This window comes from Marmota marmota, unplaced genomic scaffold (genome assembly GCF_001458135.2).
Source record: "Marmota marmota marmota unplaced genomic scaffold, marMar, whole genome shotgun sequence".
NCBI lineage: Eukaryota > Metazoa > Chordata > Mammalia > Rodentia > Sciuridae > Marmota > Marmota marmota.
In genome coordinates this window covers 16,439,795-16,465,529 of record NW_026000057.1, presented here as the reverse complement: position 1 = coordinate 16,465,529, position 25,735 = coordinate 16,439,795, and the positions used below count along the sequence as shown (strand labels likewise).

Sequence of the window (25,735 nt, the reverse complement as noted above, 5' to 3'; positions counted from 1 at the left end):
AAAAAAAAAAAAAAAAATAATTCCAAACAACTATAATATTCAGAAAGTTACTTTTTATGGTCAATTCACAGGACAACACCTATAGAACCAAGAATTATACTTGGTAAAGTTAGTAAAATAGTCTTATTGTTTGAAACCATCTAAAATCCAATATTAATAGTATGTATTCAAAAGTTCCCCAAATGGTCTTTATTTTCTTTATATTTTGATCATTTTCCAAAATTTACATATTATAAGCCAATGATTTTTTAATTTTTTTGAGATAGGGCCTCTCTGCGTTGCTTAGGACCTTGCAAAATTGCTGAGGCTAGCTTTGAACTTGTGATCCTCCTGCCTTAGCCTCCCAAGAGTCGCTGGGATTACAAGCATGCACCACCACACCCGGCTGCCAATGAACAATTCTTCACCAATGAAAATTATTTGGCCTTAAGATACCTTATAAGTCTCATAGTTCTAAATTTTTTCTATCCAACAATAGCAAAGAATTTATTTTGAACACATAAAAAATTCCGTAGGCTGTTTTTTAAAAATATAATCCAATGATATGATCTTAACTAATCCTTTACTTTTGTCATACTTTATAAGACTTTAATGAGAAAAAAACTTACTTATAAAAGCACAATTCTGCAGTTTCTAAATCAAGTAAGAGTCATAAATCTACATGTACAGTCAAATAAAACATTTTTCAAGAGAAAAAACTCCTTTGCTCATTTAAAATTCTGATAACTGGTAATAACACAGGCCAGTACAATTTGACAGTAGCTCTGCTTCCTGAAACACACTGTATGTCTGTGTGAAGCATAAACATCAATATTTTATATACATACATGCACGTAATACACACATATACACTTACTTTATAAATTACATCAACTGAGAATCACAAAACTCCTTAGACCAGATGAAAGTAAAGCAAATGATAAGGAATATGCCCACTCACCTGGTAAATATCAGAAAGACTACTGCTTCCAGAGTCACTTGTGATGCTACATCCTGAATGGCTAGAGGAAACGTGGGTCACCTGTGGGTGGAGACTGTCAGTAAGGTGTAGTTTTGTGAAATCTGCAGGAAGCTATGGAAGGAGCAGGAAAAACTAGGATTACAATTTGAATCAAGAGTTCTAAGAAGACATTTAAAATTATAATACTTTATTCTGTTCCAGATTATTGAGCCAAAAATGTTATTAGGGAAGATCTTTCATTTTTCAAGTTTGCAAATTACTAAACACTGTTTTTTGGGTTTTTTTTAGCCAAAAATCATAAAATAAATTTTTAAAGTTGTGGGCATACAGAGAACCTTAAATAATATTAAACTCAATGCTTACTTAAATAGGTGGTTTTGTGATTAAGATCAACTTGGTAAACATTTAATTTAGTAAAGTACAATTTTCAAGCTACAAATCAATGAGCAAATTAGTCTACTACTATTTATTAGCAATCACTAATGCAATTTTGTGGCAAGAAACAGCTTAGATAAGAAAACAGATTTGAGGTTCTCTTATGCCCAAATGAGTTAAAAGTTAAAAACAAACAGAAAAACAAAACAAAACAAGCATCTTAAAATCAATAAAATGTACTGTCATACACTATACTGGGCTCCAGGGAGGACAACAGAGAAAAGACCAAAGAACTTGGGTAAATATCATCCATAATTTCTCAATTCTATCTATACACATAAACATAAATAAAACTTTCTACTTGTTCATGTTTAAACAAAAATAGAAACAGATTCACTAAGCATTCTTCAGGTGCTTGGTCCACACCACATAAATCAGAGAAAATGAATTTTAAAAGAAAACATTCACACATTCGTTCATTCAACAGATCTTTACAGGAACTGTTTTCTAGTACTATGTGCTACTCAGTGAGACTGGAAGAAAACATTACCCTCTTACAAGAATCTTACACTCTTATCAGTTATTACTGCTGCATTTTGTGTTTTATTTTGTTTGGGGAGAGTACTAGGGATTGATCCCAGGGGGACTTTACCAGTGACCTACAGACCCAGTGCTTTTGTTTATCTTGAGACAGTGTTTCTATAAGTTACTGAGGCCAGCCTTGAACTTTCAATCCTCCTGCTTCACACTTCATGTCACTGGGATTACAGGTATGTACCATTGTACAAAACTATCAATTATTTTTACTGTTGTCTTTGATTTTCCACATATTTTGTTGATGTAGTATGGTTGTACATAATGGTGGAATTTGCTGTTACAAATCTGTATATGTACACAACATAACAATACAATTTAGCCAATATAATTCCCCAGCATTTCCCATTTTCCTTCCCTTCTCTCTCCCCCTGGTCTCTTTCCTCTACACTACCGATCTCCCTTCAATTTAAAGGAAGGTACATTTATCAGTCATATTACACTTACACTACTGGCTAATAATACATATAATATTTTAAAATATATGCTAAGGGCATCTCTAAATACAGGCAACATCCACTTTCCTGCCTGCATACTGAATCTACTTAGCTAGTAAATAATAATATAAAGACTAATTATTAAAACCTAAATAAGGGTTTACCTTAATAACATTCCTGCCTCTCCTTTGACTTGAACCCCCTCTCCCTTTCCAAAAATATGACATTATTCCATAGTTTAGAATGAGGCTCACATAGGAGATGATTCAGGTTTATGACAATGATCATTGAGTTTTGATACCTCAAAGTTTCAAACAAGCAAATTTATATCCTACAATCATTCAGAACTAGCTCTATGAATAGATTACACCACCCCCATCTTAAGTACATGACAGTCAATAATATTTACATAAACCTGTTCAAAAATATTATTTTTAATATTATGATACAGGTATATAAAAAACTTAAGCATGAACTTATTAGGGGACATATGATTACATACCAAATGAAATAGACAAAAAATCCTTATGTTGGTTAAACTTGGAGAAGTGAGATATTCAGTCAAATATGTCATTATAAACAGGATCATCTCACCAAAAGTGTGTTTTCTTTTTAAACTGATCATTGAAGATGTAGAATATCATACCAAATTTAGGAAAATAACAATTCCAAATACCTCTACATTCAGAATTTAAATGATTTATTCACAATATAGAATAGTGAAAATATTTACAGGATTTCTTCAGGAACAATTTGAAGACAGAAGTTTGCAGACATGTGTTAATGGTTAGGATTGAAAGACACCATTGATACACGTAATTACAAAACAACACTCTGATTACTAGTGACTACTACAGATGTGACTCAGGTTGACACGTCCCACGCATTGTGATATTCTTTAAAAACTAACTTAATATGTCAACTAAAGATACATCTAATGAATTTTTACTCAATAAATGATTATCTACTCAAGTCTCAAAAACCTCTTCTCTTCAGCATCCACCACCTGGTCATCTTCCCTAAGGACTCCCTATAAGGTGAGCACTAGGAGTGGTAAGAACCCTACAACTCAGGCCCAGCCTTCACATGCCACAGGGTACTCACTTGTATCTGTTTTTCACCACAAACATCAGAATTTCAGAACAAGAAAGACCGTCAGAAGATAAACAAATATTTTTGTTTTTAAAAACTCAATTCTATTTAATAAATACTGAAAATCTGTTATTTCAGGACAGTTGGCTAGGGGCAGGGAATAGGAAGATGAATAACAAGTTTCCAATTCGAAATGTGACTTAATACAACTGCAAAAGTCATTGTGATGGATGTAAACAAACAACAGGAAAAGAAACCTACTTTTTAAAAACATTTTGCTTTTATCCCTTCCACCACCTATGTTCTTCATAGGATAGCATGAAATAATGATATATTAAATTTAGACTACATGTATTCATAACTTAGCATTAATTTAATTTTCTTTTCTTCTTGGTTGTGATAGGGATCAAATTCAGGGCCTCACCCAAGGTAGGCAAGTGAGCCCACGCCTGGTTCATAATAAAATACCTCTTTATATCAGAAACTAAGAAAGAGGCCATGTCCAAGAAACCCGTAAGTCAGGATAACAATACTATTATTAAATTTTACATCAGTCGAGGTTATAGAAAGGGAGAAGCTGTAACAGGCTAACAGGCATTACCATCAGGGGAAGGTCTAAGGTGCACTGTTTTGGTCCTGCAGTAACACTCAGATGGAAAAGAAGCTGGAAGTCAAGGCCTATGAAAATTGCAGGTTTTAAGAGGCAAACAAGCCCTGTGGAAGTTGGGCAGGAAGATTAAACAGGTCAAGCTCTACATCCAAACCAAAGGACATCAGGTAACAGAGAACCCCTAGCAGGACAGTAACTCCAGGTCTGCATAAGGGATTTAAAAAAAAAAAAAAAAAAACACAAGAAGAGAAGATTCATTTACTCCAAACTTTGTTCTAGGCTTGACCCAATACTGATTTAAGCTAACTTATTTAGTTAAATTTCAAAAAAATAGGATTGGGTATTATCTTGTGACTCTAACCACCATTTGTAACAGAAACTCTAAGTAAGAATATTTTATGAACCTGGGGCTATATACAGTAATTGTTCAATGAAAATAAAACAATAACTAAATAATAGAAATTAACACATTTTGATCTTAACGCCAATATATTTCCCAGTAATTATTAACACAATGCAAATCAATCTCTCATTTGTATTTTTTGTTGTTATTTAAATGTTTTAATATTTGATTATATGAATTTTTCCTGGATCAAGCAAATTATAGTCCTAAAAATATTACTTGTGAATCACAACTTTAGTAACCTACTGTTAGGCAAATGATTGACTCATAGTTTAACCACAAACACTGCTTTTATATATATATATATATATATATATATATATATATATATATAGAGAGAGAGAGAGAGAGAGAGAGAGAGAGAGAGAGAGAGAGAAATATTTTAAGTCAAATTCTTAAATCAGATTATGTATTTAATTAAGATTATAATAATTTTGATTAATGCTTATGCCCACATAGGCTTAACGCCACTTATAACCATAAGCCTAAAATTAATCACAGTTGCATAATATATTTGTATAATAGCTTGTATAATAGCTTGTTTTATTTGAAGAGACAAACAGGGATGCTATAAAAATTAGCTTTAAAAAATAAAGCTCTACATATGGTTTAATTCTCATAAATGAATAGACTCTTGATAATCAATGATATTAATTTAGTGGTTGGCATTTATAAAATTACTAGCTAACGGACTCTACTTTGAACATAATTGTAGTAAATATCTTGGTAAGTTGGTAAAATTCCTAAAATTAGAGAGGTACAAACAATGGTGGCTGCCCTCCTTCCAAATGCTTTTATCCCCCAAGAATCCCTAAGTTACTCATCTGGCCCAGTATCTGTGGCACAGACCCCAAATCCAACTAGGAAAGCACAGAGGTTCGTGGGATTCTACTACCAACAGGAGTTCTACGTAAAAGAGAGCTTCATATTCCACAATGAAGACTATCATATTGGGAACACTGAAAAATTCAATAGTTCAAAAAGAGAATAAGACAAAACCAGAAAGTACTGCCATCATCCACTGACACTGATATATAACTAATGATTTCCCAAACTAACCTCAGAATCTTTTTACTTCACGTAATTGAGTTACAACAGAATACACAAGACTTGAATGATGGTTGAAATCTATAATCTCCACAGGTGGCTTCTTCTGAGTAATAATACCTAGTGTGAATTAAATATCAAAACTAACTTAATATTATGATACATCGCTAAGAATCAATCCAAATAAATGTTGCTTTTACCATATCATCATTTGTGTACACTATTTATATTTATCTTTTTAAGCTGTGTGGAGTCAGTAAATTATTGGACATATTTTTTTCTGAGATTTTAGTGAAAACATGAGACACTATTTTCATTTACCACTCATCCATTGGGTTTTGAAAGCTTGTGTTGTGAGGATAGGTGAGTGAAAGGTTGTAAGGGGCTTAGAGAAGTGCATGGTGCACAGAAATCATTAAGAAGTATGTCAACTATCAATTATCATGGGCTAGAGTGCAAGGCACTGCTTTTCAGCTTATAACTCCTGCAGCTGGAATCCAAGAGGAGATAGTAGTGGGTGACTGAGCCATTTTCAGAAAGGGCTTTAGTGGCAAAAGTCATCCAGCTACAGACAGAATCCTTTGCCCACTCTGGTACTCAGAGTTTCAAAAACCAATTCATGTTCTCTCTCTAACCTGCCTTCAATGCATGTGCGCATGTGCATGTGTGCATATACACAGTTTTCTCTTTTTTTTCTCCTCTTTTTACTAACAATCTTTTCAGATACTACTAATTCTGACACCCTTTAACTTGTTTCCACATACAACTTGATTAGGAATTTAGTAGATAATTTTAAAACCAGTTAATAATATGATTGACTTTTATTTCTTTAGATAATATTTCTTGAAGAATACCTGAAAAAGTACAGACTTGGACTCCTAAGTATTATTCACAGGAAGCAATCTACATCTCTTATAATCCTTAACATATGCCCTATACAACACCTGTCCTTGAATGATTCACTGGTCAGTATTGTACAAAGGAAGAGAAATATTTTGTACAAAATAAATTTCTGTATTCATAAATATATGTAATGACAGGAAAAAAAGTTTTCTAAATATGTCATGAGATACTAAACTGACAGATGTAAATCATTTTTTCATTATATTACATTAGACATTTTTAAGTGTCAATATAATCATACTTTAAAGGAATAATTCTATAAAAATGTTTGCTTTCCATCTACTAGAGAAATCTGCCAAAAAAAATTAATAATTTGTAGGAACTGAACATTCTTTTAGCTTTCTACCAGGCTCAAAAGACATAAGGCTCATGTTAGACATATGTGAACTTACTGCCTCCTAAGTCAAGTGACCTTGGATGAGGTAAATCAACTTTTGTGCACTTTAACATCTTCTGTGAAATGAATACAGTGTAAAGAGATAACTTCTGTGATCTACAGACTCTACCTTACAGATGCCTCTCTCCTTTTTCATTCCTTATATTATTTTTCCAATCAAGATCCTCAAGAACTTATTTTGACACTATCACACCTAAATTCCCCAAAACCTATATATTAAATTTCAAATAAATTAGATTTATGTGGAGAGGAGCTCACTGATAAAAAATGATAAATTTTGCAAATTAAATTACCTCCTTTCATGATATGCATATAAGCCAAATACTCTTTTATAAACAAATTTTCATTGCTCAGAATTTGTCCAAAGTGATAAAAATGCTAGTAGTTTTTGCTTTTAGGTGTGTAGTCTTCTTATGTTTGACTGCAAATTCCTTTAAATTAGTCATGTATTTGCCCTGACATGTGTTACAAATGAGTTATAGAATAACCACAAAGTTTTATTCCTGCCATACTGATTTGTTCTAGAGGAGACTGAAACACTACCTCGGAGTGGGCAGGTGACTATTTCATTTCCACAGTTCCTTGTTACTTTCCTACATCATGATAATGTTTCAGAAGTAACTATAACAGAGAGGTTTCGATATGGCACATATTCATGAAATTTCACACAGGTTTTTGTCCAAACATAAGCCTTTATGTTGGAGTTAGCTACTGAAATGCAGAATAGATTGAGCATTCTTAATTTAAAAATACAAAATCTTCAGTGTTTAAAAATCTGAAACTTTTGGAACCCATGATGCCAGAAGTAGAAAACTCCACAGCCAATCTTACAAGATAGGTCAAAGTCCAAGTACAGGTGTACAAAAAAATACTGCATAAAATTACCTTCGGACTGTGTATATAGGTTTATATGAAACATAAGTGAGTTTCAGTATATTTAGACTGGGTCCTATACCAAGTTATCTCATCATGTAAATGCAAACATTCTAAAGTATTAAAAAAAAAAAAAAAAACCTGAAATCCAAATAGCTTCTGGTCCCAAGCATCTGGGGTAAGGGACACTCAGTGGTAGTGTGTAGTATCCTGACCCTCTACCAACCCGGAAACACCACTGTCTAGTTTTTTTCTGGATTAGAATTTTAAACTTCATTGGCCACAGTTGGGCAAATTATAAGCTTTCTGAAAGTGAACTCACATATTTGTGAAATGGGGGTAATTTGAACACAAAGAGAATACCTTGGATCCTTGATGAGGAAAATAAACAACTGAAATTAGCAAATTGGTAGAAAGATGTTGTCATGCACAACCATACGCATGCATACATACACACAGAGCATGTGATCCTTTTCCCTTTTCAATTGATTGTCAACCATCTACAATCACTCATTGGAAAAGCAAGCATTCCTCTGAGAGATTCGAAAACAATCTCTAGATCACTCAGTGTGAGAACTTTTGATTTAAAAGAAAAAAAAAAATAGTAACAATTGGCAGAGCCGGGTGATTTGAAAAATCATCTTCTGGTTAGCATTTGATCTACTCAAAATCCCAAACTCCTCTGCACACTTTCTTTTAATGTTTGTAATAATAACTGCCATTATTCTGGGGGCAAACACCATGTAGTGGGAAACCTACTAAAATTTTACACATTGTCGGTTTGTACTAATACTTAGATAGAGCCCAGATGCTGCATTTCATTGCTGAAGAAGTGAAAACTCAAACTTGCCCAAATCCCCCAGGTAAGAGGCTCTAAAATCCATGTTAAAAAAAAAAATATATATATATATATATATATATACACACACACACACATACACACACACACACACACACACACACACACACACATATATATAGTAATTGAACCACAAGTGTATCATGGCAACTATACCATCCAATCCATATAGTAATACTGGTAAGAGTAATACTAATATTCTAAAGTTACTAAAACTTGAGTTCTCAATTTCTTGTTTTCCAGAACCACACAGGACTGCTGCTATGGCAGCAGCAATCCCTAAAGAGGGAGGAGTTGCTGGTAATATCAGCAGACAGCTTCTACAACCAATTAGACAACAACTTTGATGAGCTCCAAAGGGACTATGCTTAGTTATCCCTGCTGAAAAAATGCTCAATAGAGTATGGAGTTCGGGAAATGAGTGTTCAAAGTCAAAAAATAAGATTCTTATGGGATCCACCCATGGAAGATTTTAAGCCGCCTTCATTTTGAACAAAAATAAATACAGTCATCCATCTGTATCTGAGGATACTCGAGTTCCTTATATAAAAGACACAGTATTTGCTTATAAGCTATGCAATCCTCCCATATACTTTAGATCATATCTCAATATTATGATACCTGACATAATGTAAATGCTACCTAAATAGTTGTTATACTGTATTGTTTCTGAAACAGTAATCAAAAATGTCTGTATATGTTCTATATACATGCAATCTTTTTCCTCCAAAATATTTTGACCCAAGATGGCCACCCAAGATGGATACGGAGAAGCCACTAACTATAGTTGATATGGGGAGAAATCCTCACTCAGAATTTAAAACATTAATCATGATAATTTTTAGCTATTTAAGAGTTAAGTGCTATCTTTTACCCAAATGTAAATGTGCTTCAGACTACATACAGACCAGAATACAACCTCCCTTACAGTTACATATGTGCTAACATATTCAGCTTTGGACTAGGAGCAATTGGAAGTGATCATGCCACTTCCATACCTTGCTTATGACAATTTCCACATGAGACCCTGAATGATCTTTTTCCTTCCATTAAACAGAGTTGCTGTTGAAGACAACATGAGCTTTGCACTGAAGGTTAAATAGAAGAGAGACACAAAATGGAAGAGGCCTGTAACTCTGAATTACTTTTTAGAGAGGAACTGCCTATCAAACCCATTGGATTTTATGCAAAAGAGAATAAAATTCTATTGTGTTTGAACCATTCTGTTAGTTTTGGTAAAACAGCAATATCTTAACTTTTACAAAAACTATGACCATTTTCCCCAGAGTTGTGGAAAATCCTCAACAGTGAAATATTAAACCCCTTAATTTCCTCATGGAAAAGTAGGTAGGGCTCTGTACCGATCTACCATTTCACATCCTAGACTGCAGGTGGCTGCAATAAAATGAATACCAGAGTCCACCTACTTATTCAGTTAATTATCTAGTTAGAAACATTTACTTAGAGACCATTTGCTGGATACTACTCCAGGTTGGCTAACCAAGCCATAAAATAAAGCCCATGCTGGGGCTGGAACTGTGGCTCAGTGATACAGCACCTGCCTCTCACGTGAGAGGTACTGGGTTCGATCCTCAGCACCACATAAACATAAATAAATAAATAAAACAAAGCCCATGCTCTCATAGGTCTAACACCTAGTAGATGGAGAAAAACAATTAAGAGATAATAACAAGAAAACTGTCCAGTGGTGAAAAGTACTACCCACAGCAAAGGTTAAAAGAAACGGATGTGACAGACAGTGACTAGATAGCCAGGGATGTACAGCCTCTCTAAGACATGATACCAATAAAATTGTGTCTGTTTCTCATACCTCACTTATTTCCCAAAGCAACAGCTCTAATCAAACTATCTTCATGAAAAAATATATACAAACATACTGTATGCATAATAGATTCTCACGTACTCCTATAATATAACTTAATAGTTTAAAGAGCAAATTAAGTCTAAAGGCCACCTACTTAGTTGGTCAAAAGAGTTTGATAATACATAAAATCTATGAATAAGATGGTTGAAAGTACACCCTTCTATTGAAATTTAAGCTACAATCTTTTTAAAACAATAGAAAATTAAGGAAAAAATATCACTAAAAGAAGCATGGATGCACTTGATCTTCATGATCCAAGACTTGTATGCTAGCTTGGGGGAGGGATGGACAAGGCAGGAAATTGGGGGGGAAGACCACTAAATAAATAAATAAGAATGTCATATAACAGTAATAACTCAAAAATTAGTAAAACAGGATACGGGGTATAGAGGGTAGAAAGTCTCACTGCTAAGGTAACATCTGAGTAAAAGATCTGAGTGGAAGGCAGGCCTGACCTCACAGAAATGCATGCAAGCAACAGGCCATAGCTTGTGAGGAACAGCTAGGAGGTCAACACATGCTCTGAGAAGACCAGAGGGGAGCAAGGCAGAAATATTCTGTAGTAAAATCACAAAGGGAAACTATGGTAAAGAGTTGGGGTTTTACCTTAAATCTTCATGAATACTTGCAATGTATGCATCAAGATATTCTTGTACCTCATGGAAGCTAAAAAAGCTAATTTCATTGAAGTAGAGAATAGAATAATGGTCATGCAAAAGATGCTCCTCATCAACATCCAACAAGTTTATATTCATAAACTATGCACACATACAAAACAAAGACTGTGTAAGGGTGTAAAGAAAATGTTAACAATGGCTGTATTTGCATGATGCAGTTATGGACAATTAAATGTTTTTTGCTTTCCTATATATTCTAAAGATTTTAGTATGAATATCACTTTTTTGATAAGAAAATTTTCAGAATGATTCCACATAACTTAAATGAAAAACATGTGTATTACAACGTGTCAACATCCAATATTAACAACACCATAGCTTATCCTAATGAATGGCAGCATCACTGTGAAGCTATATCAATTAAAAGTTACCACTGATGTACTGGCAAAAAAAAAAAAAAAAAAAAGCTTATGTTGTAAAATTACACACAAAACTATCTTAATTTTAAATGACGTCTCAGATCCTGCCTCTAATCCATTTGTAGACTTCATTCAAACACCACCATAGGTGCTACTACTTTAGTAACGAGTACTACAATTTAGCTAGAAAATAACCTTTAAATTAAAAAATCAGTCTATGTTACCCCTCTTAAGTTGCTGATAAAAACGCTAGGTATTAATTTTACATGTCTAATGTATCAGCCTTTCATTTTACTTCCACAATAAAGATATTCATTTTAGCATTTCTTTCCAAGAACTTTAATGAGAAGTCATTTAGTTTCATATTTGTTTTCAAGGACTATGTCAACCCTGGCACAACAGATAATTTTGCAGCTTTGGCTCTGTCTGCAGGACACTATAAAAGAACTGACTGAACATTTATGGTGCATTACTCATTGCCCAAGGCCAGCAGGAATACATACTCATAAGATGAAAAAAGTATCACAGATTTTTCCTTCTCCTTCATCTTTCCTTGGCTTTCCCCCTAGACTGGTAAACCTTAGACATGTCAAATGAACAGTCTGAATTACTAAGAGGTCAACCATACAGTACCTCATAAGGAGGCTCCTTTCTAACACTCTCACTTCTGTCAAAATGATCCAGTATTTTTCATGACCTTCTCAGTCATCTAGAAAGATTTACTTAAATGATCAATTGAGCAACTCCCCTAGAAAGTAGATTCTTCCTAAATTAATACGCATTTTTAACATTCCATTACTCTATTAAAACTTATAAAATTAACCACACTTCTACCGTGTGTAAGAGTACTCTGATAGAGTATTTACAAACACTATCCCAATGCACTCAAATGTTGTTGCACTACCATGTTCTACCTTGCTTCTTTCAACAATCTCTAATTTTCCTTGCAATGTCGGTAAACTTTTAAAACATAATAGGAAAATTCACTGACCAAAATCAGGAAAAAGTGAACAGTCCTAACCACTGTACCCCGTTGTCTCCCCCCACAAACCTTTTCATGTTCAACTCTTCCCTCAAGTGATTTCTAGTTATTTCAAGTGCCATACTCTATATCTATTTCCTATGTGTGTGTTGTTCCCTCCCACTGGAAGAACACTCTCATCCCTGGCTAATTCTCCTCTGACCCCTCCTGGAAGACTTCAAAATTCCTTAAGATGCTCCTGTGACATCCAGAATGTTGTCTGCCTCAGACACCCTTTAAAGCAGTTGCTGATTTAATAGTACAATACCCTCTTCAGATAAGTATAAAGGGAACACATCTACCTTTTCATCACTCTGTCCTATCTTCAAACACTTATGCCTAAAATATAGAAAGTGCTTAATAAACAACTTATTGAACTCCTTGCCCTGATTTAACTGAGTTAGGATACTGAGTCTGAGAGAAACTGAACAAGGACTGCCTGGCCCCGGTATTTTCTCCCACACCAACTCTATCATTGTCCCTTCCACCAGCAATTATAGGTAGCATTACAGAATGAAATTAAATAACCATGCACGGAAGAAGAAAAATGAACTTCTCTTCATTCCATTTAAGAAATAAACTAACTGACTGTAGTTAAGCAATAAATTTAGTTTAGATTTCCTGGAAGCCAGGACAAAGAAGTTAAGAACAAAACTTCTCAACTCACAAAGTTTTAACTTCCTAATTTTACAAACAGCAACAGAGGAGATAGAGAGGGTATGAACTCTACTCAGAACTGTAAGATTTATTCATCCATTTGTTTATTCAACAGGTATTTACTTACATCCAGCAACAAGCCAGCCATTGTTATAGGAACTAGCAATGTCAACTAGGACTGGCAAAATCCCTGCTCCCCTGCTTGAGGGTGGAAAGAGAAAAATTTAACAACAAACACAATAATTTCAGATATCAATAAGTACTATAAATACATGACTGAAGGAGGGTATGTAATGGGCAGTGGTGGTTAGGAATGGGGAGGCTTTTATTTTAAAATGCACAATCTGGGAAAACTGCTCTTACAGCTTGGGAGGTAAGAAGTGAATAAATACAAAGACTCCAGCTAAACAGATCTGCAAAGAAAGCTTTACATAAAAATAGTGAGAACAAGGAAAGTTCAAGAACTTTTCCAGGTAACTGGAAGGCAGAGAGGGAGGATGGGTAAGAGGAGAGTATCTACTCTGCTCTTTGTGGGCCTACGCAGAGTTCCTACACTGCAGGGCAGAGTGAGAACTGCTGAGCAGCCCAAGGTCAGGGCAGCTGGGACTAAGCCTACTAACGCATACTTTCTAAGAGCCATGAGAAGTCACTGGGTTTTTCAAGCAAGCACTTACCAAGACCCATCTAGGTTTTATAACATTGTTCTGTCATAAGGGGCCAGAGGAAAAGTTGGAAAACAAGTTAGAATGGAATGAATGTGCTGCCTGGACTATAGCAAACAAACAGTCTTTCAAAAGTAAGGACACTTTAGGGGCCTCGGGATACAGCTATTTAGCTTTTTCAAAAAAGTTAAAAATCTATTTAAAGCACCATAAGGTGATCAGTTATGTGTCAAAGATTGCTACAGTACTTTACTCATCGGTTATGTGGATGGATAACCAAGTTTCCACTGGAATAAGACGTCAGATTGTAAAAACCTTCAAGTTATTGCAGAACGGTAATTTTTAACTTTTACTTATTTACCAGGTGCCTAATATCACCAAGAAGGTCACAGATTATAATCTGAAATTGTACAAAAAAGATACGGCTCATTCCAAACTGGCTGTGTTCCTTAAGAAAAACATTTCAATTCTTTGCAGTTCAATTTATTCACCAGTAAATTCACTGGTTTAAATTTGCATTATGTAGTTCAAATTACCAGCAGGAGATATAAGATCTAACCTACCTACCTAAGCGGATAGTTATGTAAACAAACAGAGAACAGATGTGGAAGAGTTCTAGTAATATAAAGTATTAGGCAAATGTAAGTTTTTATATAATAGCAGACTGATGGACCTACCAGAATTTAGCACAACCTCCTCATTTCACAATTGCAGAAAATTAACAAAAAGTGAACTAGTTGTGGTACTACTAAAGCTAAAATTCAGGTCTTACTTTTATATGACAGAAAAAATTAACCTAACAGTCTTCATATTTTCTACAATGCAAATTGTTGTTGTTGTTTTTGCAGTGCTGGGGGTCAAACCTAGGGCCTCATGCATGCTAGACAAGAACTCTACCAATGAGTCACATTCCGGCCCTGTATCATGAATTTTAAGACTTCTTTTAAAAGAAAATACTATAAAGGAGAAGTAACTTGGAATTCATCCTTAATGATTAATTGTGATGTGTAAAAACAATTAATAGTTTTCAACCTCAATTCTGTGATATATACACATTAAAATAGTGAGTGCTCTTAGAGAAGCCTATAAACTTTCATAAGATTGTAAGGTCAAGGTCCTATCACTTCAGGAGACAAGTAAGTAAATTTACCTTGTTTTTGGCATTAGATTACACTGAAGATCTTCAAAGACAGTTCAATCTTCAATATAACCCATATTAATATTCTAAGTAAAATGTTTATATTTCTAAAACTTCATATCATCTACAATTCCTAAGCAGCTTATACAAGAAAATTTTGCGGTAAAAAATATTTCCATTTTGATGTAAATGTTAAATGTTATAGGATTGTGTGACTTGTAAAAAACTTATGAAAGTTAACTGCATCATAACCAGGATGCTAATGGAATATTCAGTGGTCAACGTTTGCTGGCTACTTATAACCTTTGGCCTTTAAATGCCATTAAGTTTTATTTAAATTTAGCCACACAAGGAAAAAAAAAATCCTCTTCAGGTAAAGCAACGATCTATTAATTCTAAACTTATCAACATGTTTGTCTATAACTACATTTTTGTTCTTTTTCATTAATCCATCTCTCACACTTCCCATAAGTATTTATTAAGAGATTTTTTTAAAAATGTTAAACACATCCTATACTCTCAAGATACAGTGATGATAACTGATAATTTACCTAATAGATTAGGTACCTACTCTGGTGAAGCTTACATTCCAACAGACAGGTCTAAAACACAAACAGCAAAAAATATCAACAGCAGCAAACTAAAGCACAATAAGAGCTTCTTGCAGAGAATTAAAATACGGTGCAACAGAAATGCCCAATGGCAACTCTGAATTGGCCTGCAGGAAATCCTCCAGCTGAGATCTGAGAGAGTCAAGGAGCCAGGCAGGTACAGATCACAGACTGAATTCCATGCAAAAGAACAACTAGTGGAAAGGCTCCAATGCTTGGTCTTTTCAGTGAATAAAAGGAGGGTCAAGGAGGAGATGGCAGAGTGAGTGAGAAGAATAGTAGCAAAGATGAGGTAAGAAGAGCAAGCCAGGGCTAGTTTATGAATAATTTAACAAGGAGTATAGATTCTATTCCAAGTGCAACCAAGAGTCACTGAATAGTTTTAAAAGCACAGAAATGGCACAGTTGGATTTATATTTTATGAAAAGTCTGGCTGCTGTATGAAAATGGCAAGAGAAGGGAGAACATTAGAAATCAGCTGGAATGATCCAAATGAGACAATGGAGCTTACACCAGAGAGGTAGCAACCAGATGAAAACAACATCAGTTCATGATCTGTGGGTAGAGAGTAGAAAAAGCAAGACACAGAGGAACACAGAGATTTGGGCAATCTGAGGAGTCAAAGATAATTTGTAGTTTGGGGTTTCAATATCTAAATAGGTGCTGATGCCAGTAATGGGAGATTGCAAAAATGGGGAACCATGAGAATTTGCTGACTGCTTGAGTGACTGGTTAGTTTGACTGCTGGATAGTGGCTAGAGGAACACTCAAAAGTTATATTTGACCATGTCAAATCTGAGGTGACCACACCTACATCAAAATCGCTGGCACACAACTGAACATACAGTCTTGAATTTCATTATAATCACCCAATGGATATCTAGTGCGTGGGGCCAAACTTTGTAATCTTTTCACACGCTTATTAAGTGTCTACATGTTAATGCATACAAATATAACAATAAATGACGTTCAAAATAACTCTAGTGATGAAGAAAAGGATATTTTGATTCATACTGCAACGCAATAGTGATTCTTTGAGACAGGGTCTTGGCATGTTGCCCAGATTGATTTGGAACTCATGGACTTGAGTGAACCTCCCACCTCTGTCTCCCTGGTGGCTGGGGCAACAGGCGGCATGTGCCACCATACCCAGCTAGAATAGCAATTCTTGAAATCAATAAACAGATAGGATAACAAGAGATAAAAGGTCTCAGGTTGCTTTTCCTTTTGAGTTAAGCCTCTATTTAAAAGAACTACTTTTACCTGCTAACAAATAGCCCCACGGGAACATAAAGTGGGAATTCATTTAAATTTTAACATAAAGTTTACTTACACATCTAGAGTTTTGCTCATAGAATCTTTTACAGAACTTGAGAAATACCTAGTGTCTCTTCCAAATATAGATACTTAAATAAAACTGAGGTGAAAAATGAACTTAGCTGGACATTTGTCATTTGAATTACTGTGCCTTTGTAAATAAATTCTGTCCATTAATGTTTTCAATTTTATCATTCAGATTAAAAAGCCTCCTCAGGAAGAAATTCTTCCTTTTAGATTTCAATTCATAGAACTCACTCAAAAATTAGAATCAAGAAAAACTAGATAGTAATCAAGACACCTGTAACAAAATATACCAAGCAAATTAGACACGTTTTGATTCTTTTTATATTTTTTCTTCATCTGAAGGTCATGTACTATCTGGTATCAGTGATTCTCTAGTGCTAATAAACTAGATGTCTTCACATAAACTAGATATATGCCCATATTCTTATGTGACACAACTAATTCTAGCCTAATGTTTTCTACTATTTATGGAAAACTGAAGTATAAAAATTAAAAGTCATGGGGCTGGGATTGTGGCTCAGTGGTAGAGTGCTCACCTAGCATCGGTGAGGCACTGGGTTAGATACTCAGCATCACATAAAAATCAGTAAAGGTATTATGTCAAACCACAAGTTAAAAAAATATATATTTAAAAAAATGAAAAGTCATGCAGGTGAAAAATAATCTCTAGTGAATGAAAAAAGGAGTTAATTAAGGAAAGTTACCTTTAATTATAAGGCAAATGACTGACTTAACATGGTGAAAAAAGGGAAAAGGTGATAAATTACACAGCTGCCATGAACTTTACATAGCATATATATTCCAGTTAATAATGGTTCGAACCTGTAAGATATTTTGAAGTGAATTAAAAAACAACACAAAAAAATATCTTCAAATATTTAATTATATTTGTTTCACAAAGAGGAGAATGGGGTGTCTACTGAAATGAACACCTTCATATTCTCCACCAGGAGGACACTTTCACTTACCTCCATGCAAATGACTGTGTTTCAGTGACACCCTTAATATTTCCTCCCCAGGTAGCAGGGATTACCAGGTAAAATTCTTGAAATGTTCAATTTCATAATTCCTGAAGGTATCCTTGGGGGTAATGTGCATGAGAAGGAGCTTAGGTAAGCATATCCGTCCAAGTCAGCACTCAGACAAGGAAGTGCCTGGCCTCCAGAACACTTTTGGCTGATAGAGTTGGTATGTTATTGTGTTGCTGTGTGAAAAGGCAGTGCCTTTCTCAGTTGGTTGACTTAGGGGAAACAACTCTAAAAGAACAATTGTTGTGTGGTGGAGGTGCAATAGGAAATAAGAGAAGAAGCTAAATGAAGCTAGATTTTGGAGTTTCAGTGCTACTTTTCAGTAAAGAAACGTCAGTCTGAATGAAGTTGGTCACTTTTCTTAAACTGAAATACAGATGATTTCATTGTGAAACAGCATAAAATCAAATATGTTACACTTAGCACATGAAAATTTCTGTGCTAACACCTTTTGGCATAGATTCTCAGGATTTTTTTTATTTGCATGCAAATTTGGGGAGGGGGATGGAGAATGAACTCATGGCTTAAGACTCTGGCAACTGCTTCAATTTCACAGTAAAGAAGCATCATTAAGAAGCTAGGAATCTGAGTCACTTAATATCAGGCTTCAGCTAAATTCTTAAATGGTTACATAACACCACTAATTTTTAAGAACAAGAAAGAGCTTTTTTAAAATGTCATGGCTTTAGGATTTCCTCTTTGTGTTTTTCATACTATAAAAATGTCTTGTTTGATCCTTCTACAGACAAAGATCTATCTAGATATCATACACAACACTTATTTTTTTGGCTACAGAATAAAACATCTCCACACCTTCAGATAGATGTCCATTATTAACCCGACTCTCCAAGATAAGCTTTTCTTTTGTGTTAAGTAACTCACGTTTCCATAATAATGCTTCATATTTGCAATATAAGGTAAAATATGAGGCACTGCACTACATAATTAAATACCACTAACACTATAGTAGAGTCACATATTATCAAATAACTGAATTAAAAGACATTCTTTAAATCCTGGATGCTTCACACTATGCAGACAACACATCTGAACAACAAGTTTCCACTTAAGCTTTGACATCTGGACATGTAGTAGATATAACTTTTAAATTTGGGGACTATGAATAAAGAGCATATATTTGAAAATTAATAGTTTCTCCAAATTAGGTATAGTAAAATTAGAAAAAAAACAGTTCTATGTTTATTAATAACCAAAGGCACCATTTTTGAGAACAAGTATCACAAATAACTAACATTAATTTGATTAAGCCACAGAGTTTCTTCTCCCAGTATTTCAGAGAGATGAGAAGAACCAGATAAAAGAAGATATCATCATAAACGCTGTGATTACAGCAACAAGAAACCAAACAACCACATTCCTTTTACATGTTTGGCATTAAGTTATCTAAAGCAAAAGCATTTTTTTTTTTTTTTGACCGATAAAGCAATATGTACAGTTAAGAAGTACAGGACTCCCACATCCTGGCCTTTACATTTTTCTTCTTCAAAGAAAACAGCACTTATGAGCCCCATAATGACTATTTTAAATTCCCTGATTCACACTGCAAAATACTGTATAGCATAATGTATAATGGCATATTTTAATGTGACCCAAAATTCCATGCTTCTACAATCCATATTAAGTTGGGAGCAAATATAGACATTTCTACCTTGATCACTTCTCTCAGCAAAGGTTAACTAGAAAAGCTAGCTTTAGGAAGAAACAGAATACATACCATGATATAGTCTCTCCCGTTAGAACAGGCAAGAAGAACAGATTTAAATTAAGACTTGGTGTATAAAAGCTGAAAGCATAGAATTTGTATCCACATAATGAACTGATGTCTCCTCTAAAGACGTCAGATTGCTGTTCAGCTAAACTATCTAAAAATACCTCCTTGCAAACACACACACGAAATGACTACAAAGACAGGTCTTACTAAGCAGCTCTACTTGCACAAAATCACTTAATAAGTGGGAGAAAATGTTGAAGTACTTAGAAAGAAAATTAACAGGATTTTTTCATATCAGCTATGATCTTTTATGAGCTATTTTGCAAACCAGTTCCAATTTATTTAAAAAAAAAAGTTAATGAAGGACCTTAAAAGCAAAACATAATTGATCTAAGATGCCCAACAAATAATTCTTATGACCTTAAAATCAGATAAAGAAATATCTCTGAATCACCATCAACATTAAAAACCAAGAAAAGGAAAAATTTCTAAATGGAAAAGCATGAACCAAATTCATGAATGCCCCTGGTTGTCGGAGCCTGCACCACACATGTAATCTCTATGAACCATTTGTGAAGTATGCATCATGAACAGCACTTCTCAGACCACGAAAAAGAGTTCCAAACATTTAAACAATCTTCTTAGTAGTACACACTTATGGAGAAGAGACAGGATTCCGAGGCAAATAAATGACTCCAGGGTATTATTATTTGTAGCACTGGAGATCCAACTCACTGACTGGGGCATGCTAGGCAAGTGCTTTGCCTTGAGATCTGCTAAGAACATTATAATCTAACATTGGCATTCACATAGGGCTTTACACTTTGTAAAAGGATTCTGAAAACATGAATTCTTTCAGCATTTTCCTTATTTAAACCTCAAGTTTTCATTTATAAAACAGGAAGATTCCCACTTTGCTCCTAATATTATTTGACAATTAAAGAAAAACACACACACACATATGTACTAGATAAAATAATTTTAACTATTACTGTTAACTATTAATAATCTTCAAAACACTATTGTGAGGCAGAACAGCATTATAATCTCCATTTTTAAAATTTTTTTATACCTTTATTTTATTTATTGATTTTTATGTGGCACTGAGGATCGAACCCAGGGCCTCGCATGTACTAGGCGAACGCTCTACCACTAAGCCACAACCCCAGCTATAATCTCCATTTTGAAGTAAGAAAAGAGAAACTTCAAAAATTTAAATGATTTTTTTGCACTGGTAGTCAACATTAGAACAAGGACTCTGAACAACATCTTTGAACATAAAGTATTTTGTTATATTTATAATATTATATTTTTATAGACAAAAACAAAACAAAACAAACAAAACCCCGCCTGGTTGAAATGGTTCCTCCATACTATTATGCTGAAAAAATTCAAAGAATTGTGCTTGGAATATCCCTACTGGCATGCTGGGAGAGAATGTGTAATGAGCACTGTGAATGAGTCCTTCTACGCTGTGGGATTTCCTCACAATACAATTTGCTCTCAGGTGTAGGGTGACACTTCAGAGTCATTCAACAACTTTATTACAAATCAATTGAAGGCAACATATTTTTTCATCTCACTGTAACATACCAAAGCTGGCATTTGAAACATCCTGCTAGAAGTGGGTACTCTAATCCTGCCTACTGCAATACCCTACCCACCATTACTACTTACTTACACTCTCTGCTACGTATGAACACTGAACCCAGGGCCATTGGCACTGCCAATAAAGGATTGTCCTTAATGCAAGAAGGACCATCATCATTGGACTGCAGGTCACTCTGGTATAGCTAGGTGAAAATATATTTCAATACAGTTTTCTAAAAAGCATAATTATATTCTATGGTCCCAACCATATGTGTTATGGTTGATGGGCATTAAAGAAATGTAAAAATCGTAATAATGATGGGCTTCATTATTATTTACCTATCTGCAATTTAAATGGCTAACACAATGTGGCTAAGTACATACGAAAATTAGCTCCTTATAAATTACAAGAGAACAACTATATTACCCAGACACAGAAGCTAAATCAGTATTCTTTTCTAAATTCAAGTCTAAAAACAGGATACTGTAAAAGACTTCTGGAGAACCATATAGATGGGAAGTCTCATATAAAGCTGGCTGACCACCTTTTCTTAAATCAACAAGAGAAAACTTGCACGTGAAGAGGCAAAGAGTTCTTCAAAACAAAATCGTGCTCTTGCAATTCAGGCCTAGCTTGAAGGAGGAAAAAAATAGACTGTGTGTACTTCCATCAAAATCAAGGTAAAGTTACTCTGCATCTTCCGGCAAGGATGATAGTAGTTACTATATCACACATACGAAATCCCTCTGAAACCAATACTAAGGAAAATCAACTCAATGTAGAGGGATAACCTGATAAGAATTATAATCCACAGGACACAGAAAAAAGGATTTGTCCTTCTTTACAATTATACACTAAGAGCAAAGTTTACAGACCTCACATGCAACTTTCCAAAACAGATCTGTGTCTGGACAGGTGCACATCTCTGTGTGTTTGCATGTACAAGAAAAGACTGCCCATGGCTTCACCCTGTATTAGCTATGGGACTTGGGGAAAGTTACTTGACCTGTTTTATGCCCTGATTTCTTTATGTAGAATGATGGGACAACACATTTACAATGTTCTAAAGATTAAATGATGTGATAAATACAGGTGTTTAGAACATTGCCTAGAACATAAGCAACCTTCAATTTTAGCTAGTGACATTATTACTGTTACTTTGTAACCCTAATAATATGGAATTAGTACACAGAAAGTTGCCTGTGGAGTACAAGACTGGAGGGAGAAAGGCAAATCAACTTCAGGGCATATCATCTTCGCAAAAGGCAAATATCTAACCTGCTGGGCCTGATTCCCTTGTATGAGACTTAATATTCCGACCTCCTGGATAATAGAGATGAACAACACCTAAAACATAAGAATTGTACTTATCATGAGCCACACATTACTCTAAGCACTTTATAGGTTTTAATTCACTAGATCTTCACACAACCCTATGGTCTCCAATGAAGAATCCATGCAATAGGGTCACCAGCAAGTGGATCATAAAACCAGATTATAAATCCAAGATTCTGGCTCAGGAGTCCTCTGGACACTATGCTATAAGCCTCACTAATCTCTTCTCTTCACTTAACTTTCTTCACAAACATTACAAACATTACATCAGATTTCAGCATTCATAATAACATATACAAATTGGAGCCCACCAGATAGATGTGAGTGGATACAGGGAATAACCATTGTAACAGACTATTTCCTAAATTGGGTTATCTTAAGGGATGGGTTCCTAGGAGTAGTTTTATTTTCTAAATGAGATTACCCCATCCATTGCTAAAGCTAAGAGTTTCTGTGGAAACTTAGGTAGTTATTTCAATATATTTCAGCATTCAGATTCCTTTGGGAAAGGAATGATAGCATCATGTAAATTATAAGCACATAATATTTAAATCAGTACAGGAGGAGGTCTTCTTCAACATCAAATCAGCTTGAGCTTCTTCAAACCCTATATTCTGGCTGTTCTGGATGACTCTGGTATGCTTTTCAAAAATCTTCAAAAATCCATCTGTTACAATGGATCCACTCACATCTACCTGGTGGGCTCCAAGTGAACCAAACATTCCTCCATTAGCCTCACACGTATCACTTGGCCCACATATCAGCAGGTCTGTCTCCCACTACTTACTCTGTGTACAACTCTAAGACATGGGTCAATTCTAATTCACAATCAAATAACTAAAACAAGTGACTCCTGACCTTGAGTTTTCCTTGATCAGAGAACCTATGCTAAGTAAACTGACAAAGGTAATAGAATATCTAGTTTTACTACACCTGCAACTACTATTGCTGTAATATGCAAATATCATTATGATAAACCCACAATTATATTAATGGCTAATACCACATTTAACTGATTCTGAGATTTTGTTTAATCTCAATACTTTTGGACTGGGATCCACTTTACAAGCAATAAAAATAAAGTACTATTGCTTCATTTAAAGTGAGGGAAGCAATAAACAGTGCATAAAAGTTGATGAAATGATATTTTCATTAAAATATATATACAGTCAATGGGCTGGAGGTCTAACTCTAATAGAGGCCTTGTCTAGCATGCACAAGATGCTGGGTTTGATCCCCATCACAACACACATACACACACACACAAAAAAAAAAATCAAATTTTTAAGGATAATAATGCCAAAAAATTCTTGATCTTTCTACCTGCTCACACAATCTAGCTAGGAGTGAGAAAATGATTTAGTCAATATGTCCAGATCAAGAGAGACGTTTTGGTTCTACCAGTTACCCTAAAACACATGCTCATGAACATTACAATACCACAGCGGTGCCCCAATCACACCATGTAACTTTCTCTCATGACATTTAACTGTTAATAGTTTTCTAATTATTACATGTATCCACAGGATTCTTTGACATGACATTCAAAGCTTCTGCAATTGGACCCTTCTCATCAACCCGACTTTTCTCCCGCTGCCCTCTCCCTTAGCCAAGTTGATTTGCTCATTGCTCCTCAACTGCACAAAAACACTTTCCATTCAATGCTTTGGCTTGTTCCTTTGACCCTGCAAAAATTCCCTGTTTCCTTTTTTCTTCACATTTTGCTTATGTACTGCCCTTATCTGTGGTATAGCTCAAGATTTATTTCCTTCTTTGTGTATTGTTCAAATTATATGTAATATTTCCTCCTGTGTATTGCTATGTACTTCTTTGTCCATACAACTCACCCAGCATTTAAATATATACTACAATCAGATGCAAAAATTTCAAACTGTATTTCTTTCTTATAGAACACTGAAGAAAAACCACAAGAAAACTGCACAATCTGTTGTTTCATTATTAATATTCTCATCTCACTCACAAAGCGAATAAGCACAATGTATAATTTCAAAACAAAATGAAACTTCTCAGGACAGTAACTAATATCTTGCAAGACATTTTTTTAATCTCCATATGTAGTTCATATTTACAATGATTTCAAAATGTTGCTGCACCAAAGGATATTCTTTGTAAAAACATTTATTTTATCCTACGTGTTTTTAAGATCAACATAGATTTTCTTTTTTTCTGACTAGCTACACATTTAATAAGTACCCAAACACGTTAACTTTTGACATTTTATTCAGCTAACACTGAGTACACTTTTCTTAAGAACTATAATCTATATTCTCCTTTTCTATTAGTAGAAAGAGACTAAGTTGCTTTTCTCTTGAAAAAAATGTAAAGGACACAATTACAGTTATTTGTATTTATTTTCCTAGAGCAAAATGAACATTTCATTTATTATCACTACTTTCAACTTTTGTGAAGTTTGCTGTTCAACAGGGACATGCTTTAATTCTTTCTTGTATCAAGTTGTTAAGCTTTCTTCAAGGGAGGGGATATGAAAAAGGGTAATGAGAGGTAAAAAAGAAATCCAAGAATATGCCCAATAGATTTTAGTGATAAAAGGCTCTTCATTCACAGGGGAAAGAGAGAAAGACAGGAAGCTTATGACATATGCCATATTTTCTTTAGCTAAGATACTTCTACTTTCACTTCATTTTTTTTGACACTTTAATATTCACTTCCCATATATTGAAATTTTGCCTAAGCTTTAAGAAAAACACAATCATAAAAATAAAGAAAGCTTTATTAAAATTATGCTGTATCTTGCCCATATGTAGGATAAAATTCTAACACTAAATGAAATTCTTAATTACATTTTTTCTAAATTTAAAATACATAAGTATTATGCTATATTAGTGTATAATATGCAAATAATATATCAAACTTTAAAACTACAAAGAAGACAAAGCTTATGATAGAAACTTCATTATAGTTATAAGGTATATCTCTTATATTAGCTGTCCTTAAATATATCTTCTATATACAATTTTGAGAAAAGATCTAGAACAAATACATTCAGATTTTACAACACAGTATGATATAAAAGCATTAATAAGAGGATTTACACCAAAATGTTATCAATGGTTTTAAATCTTTTCTTCAACGAACACATAGCTACATTTTTTAAAATTATGA

General features: G+C 34.3%; 1 protein-coding gene across 16 annotated transcripts in view; it reads right to left on the bottom strand.

The window, feature by feature from the left end:
* Positions 1 to 25,735, bottom strand: part of Rapgef2 (Rap guanine nucleotide exchange factor 2) — a 263,457-nt gene that overhangs the window by 56,382 nt on the left and 181,340 nt on the right. For 15 of the 16 annotated variants that reach the window (XM_015484531.2, XM_015484532.2, XM_015484528.1 and 12 more), the window contains one exon: positions 941 to 1,072. In XM_015484531.2, the coding sequence (XP_015340017.1) occupies positions 941 to 1,072 (132 nt within the window). Of the gene's footprint in view, positions 1 to 940; positions 1,073 to 19,668; positions 19,995 to 25,735 lie in introns of those variants that run through there. The other variant, XM_048813580.1, reaches the window with a different exon arrangement.